Here is a 2,213-nt window from a genome sequence, read left to right as displayed (position 1 = left end):
CATGCTGGCCCTTTCACCCGTGGGGCGTTATTATGTGACAATCAACCCCACTATTCGTTGGTAAAAGAGTAGCCCAAGAGTTGGCGGTGGGTGGTGATGAATAGCTGCCTTCCCTCTAGTCTTACACTGCTAAAATAGAGACGGCTAACGCAGATAGCCCTCGTGTAGCTTTGCGCGAAATCCAAAACAAAAAACTAAGAACTTGTTAAAAATACGCCTATAAGTGCAGTTTCTTTGTAAGTTTCAACATACTCTGACTCTCTCAGATTTTTCCATATCTATGTATTTTATAGATGCTTTTATTTTGTATACCAATCTCCTGACTTTATATATATATATATATATTCGTTTTCTATTTCATTATATAGGTAGAATTTGGACTAGAACCTCCCTAGATCGAGAAGAGCAGTCGCGGTACTGGTTATCCGTGTACGCTCAAGACAAAGATGTTGTCTCTCTTGACACCCGTTTGGACGTCTACATAGAGGTACTGGATGAAAACGACAATATTCCACTCACTGAAGAGCCTGTCTATTATCCTTCTGTGGTAGAACATTCCGAACCAGGGACCAAAGTTGTGCGGCTGATCGCTTTCGATGAAGACCAGGACTCTCAAGACGGAATAACATTTAACATCACAGCAGGAAACGCCCAGGGTCTTTTTGTTATTGAACCTATAACCGGTAAGTTTCAGATACCATTATCTAGTTGAGGCTTTTTGAATTAAAATATCAAAATTAGGGTATAAGTGATCTGCCTAACTTGAAGTTTAAATACGGTTTATCTGACCATTCTTAGAGACATCGAATACAGTATTGTGGTTTAATTTGCAACAGACTTGTAAAATTGGATCATTTTGAAGTCTACTGTTTTAGTTCAAATTCTTCATTTCGTACATACTTTTGTTCATTTTACGAGCCATTAGATAATAACTCAAAAGGCTTGACATGGAGTTTGTTCAAAATTCATTAAGCTCTTGTAGTGAATTCGAAAAGAACTGGTTAATGATGAAATAGTATTATGGTATTCTGCTTCATTGAAACGATTAAGTTATCTGGTTAAACGAATGTTCACGATTACCAAACATTTCCTGCGATGAAAGATGATCAATATGCCGTTTCCCGTACAGGGATTGAACAAGAGATTATGAGGTATTAAGAGCTTCCTTTTGCTGTTTTTAATTATTCTTATGCTACAAACAAATTATTCACAGAACTCGTTGAATGTCATCTTATGTGACAGCAATTAAGGTAACTTTTATAACAATGAAGTATATTTAAGACGCTTTGCTAAATCGCCGAAATAAAGTCTTCATTTCAAAACGTGATATGCATGAATTAGAATATTTGACTTCGTATTCAAGAGAGAGAAGTAACACGAGACTATATGTATGAAGAAACAGTGAATCTGATGACAAAGCAGATTTTTCTACTTGATAATATTTCAGCTTTCCACTGCTCATAATCAGCCTGAAATTAAACTACAATAAGACAAAACAGGATAATACAGCCGAAACAAACTAAAAAAATGCGATTTGATTGCAGTTATATCTAGTTCTATTTTATATATCATCTGCATGTAACATGACAGCAAAGAAAAAGAAAAAAACAACAACCTATAATTCAAAAAGCTAACAGACTATAATTAGACAAGTTTAAAGTTGTAACGCTAATCTCAATAAACCGTGGGAACTACAGCATTGAAAGAAAATGGATGGATATGTGAATTAATGAATAGCTAAATGGATAAAGAGATGAATCAGTTGTGTGGATGAGTGAACACAGTCGTTGAAGCATTACAAAGCGTAAAAAGCATATTGTAAAAAGACGTGGATGAAATGGGCAAAGAAAACGCCCGTACTTCAAGTTGAAATAGGTTTGGATTGTCGGCAAATGTTAATTCAGGTTTTTCTTGTTCAGTTTTATAATTGTTAGTTTTAGAACGACATCAACTGATTTTTAATTTAATTAGAAGATTTTCAAAATATATTTAATTTTCATTTAGTAAAATGAAAGTAAGATAAAAGGTTTCGGTTAAAATTAAATACCGTTGAATAGGACAAACGTATTAGATCGTCAAGAAATTAATGTTGCTTTTTTTAGATGAAAAAACCCGAACTGGTTATATATCAAAATAAACATTTATTAAATGAAATAGTCTCCATTCCTATCAATGATGCTTTTCTATCTTACAATCAGGTTGTTAATGCCCTG

At 34.1% G+C, this 2,213-nt stretch overlaps 1 protein-coding gene across 1 annotated transcript in view; it reads left to right on the top strand.

Annotated features, from left to right (window-relative positions):
• LOC106478112 (fat-like cadherin-related tumor suppressor homolog) overlaps positions 1 to 683 on the top strand; it is a gene marked incomplete at its 3' end in the record, with an annotated part of 156,066 nt that extends 155,383 nt beyond the window's left edge. The window contains exon 3 of the mRNA XM_022381650.1: positions 369 to 683. Within this exon, the coding sequence (XP_022237358.1) occupies positions 369 to 683 (315 nt within the window). The remainder of the gene's footprint in view (positions 1 to 368) is intronic.
• Positions 684 to 2,213: the final 1,530 nt, after the last annotated feature.

The sequence above is a fragment of the Limulus polyphemus genome, unplaced genomic scaffold (assembly GCF_000517525.1).
Source record: "Limulus polyphemus unplaced genomic scaffold, Limulus_polyphemus-2.1.2 Scaffold181, whole genome shotgun sequence".
Classification (NCBI taxonomy): domain Eukaryota; kingdom Metazoa; phylum Arthropoda; class Merostomata; order Xiphosura; family Limulidae; genus Limulus; species Limulus polyphemus.
Note: the sequence above shows the minus strand (reverse complement) of the source record. Positions and strands in the feature narration are given on the sequence as shown.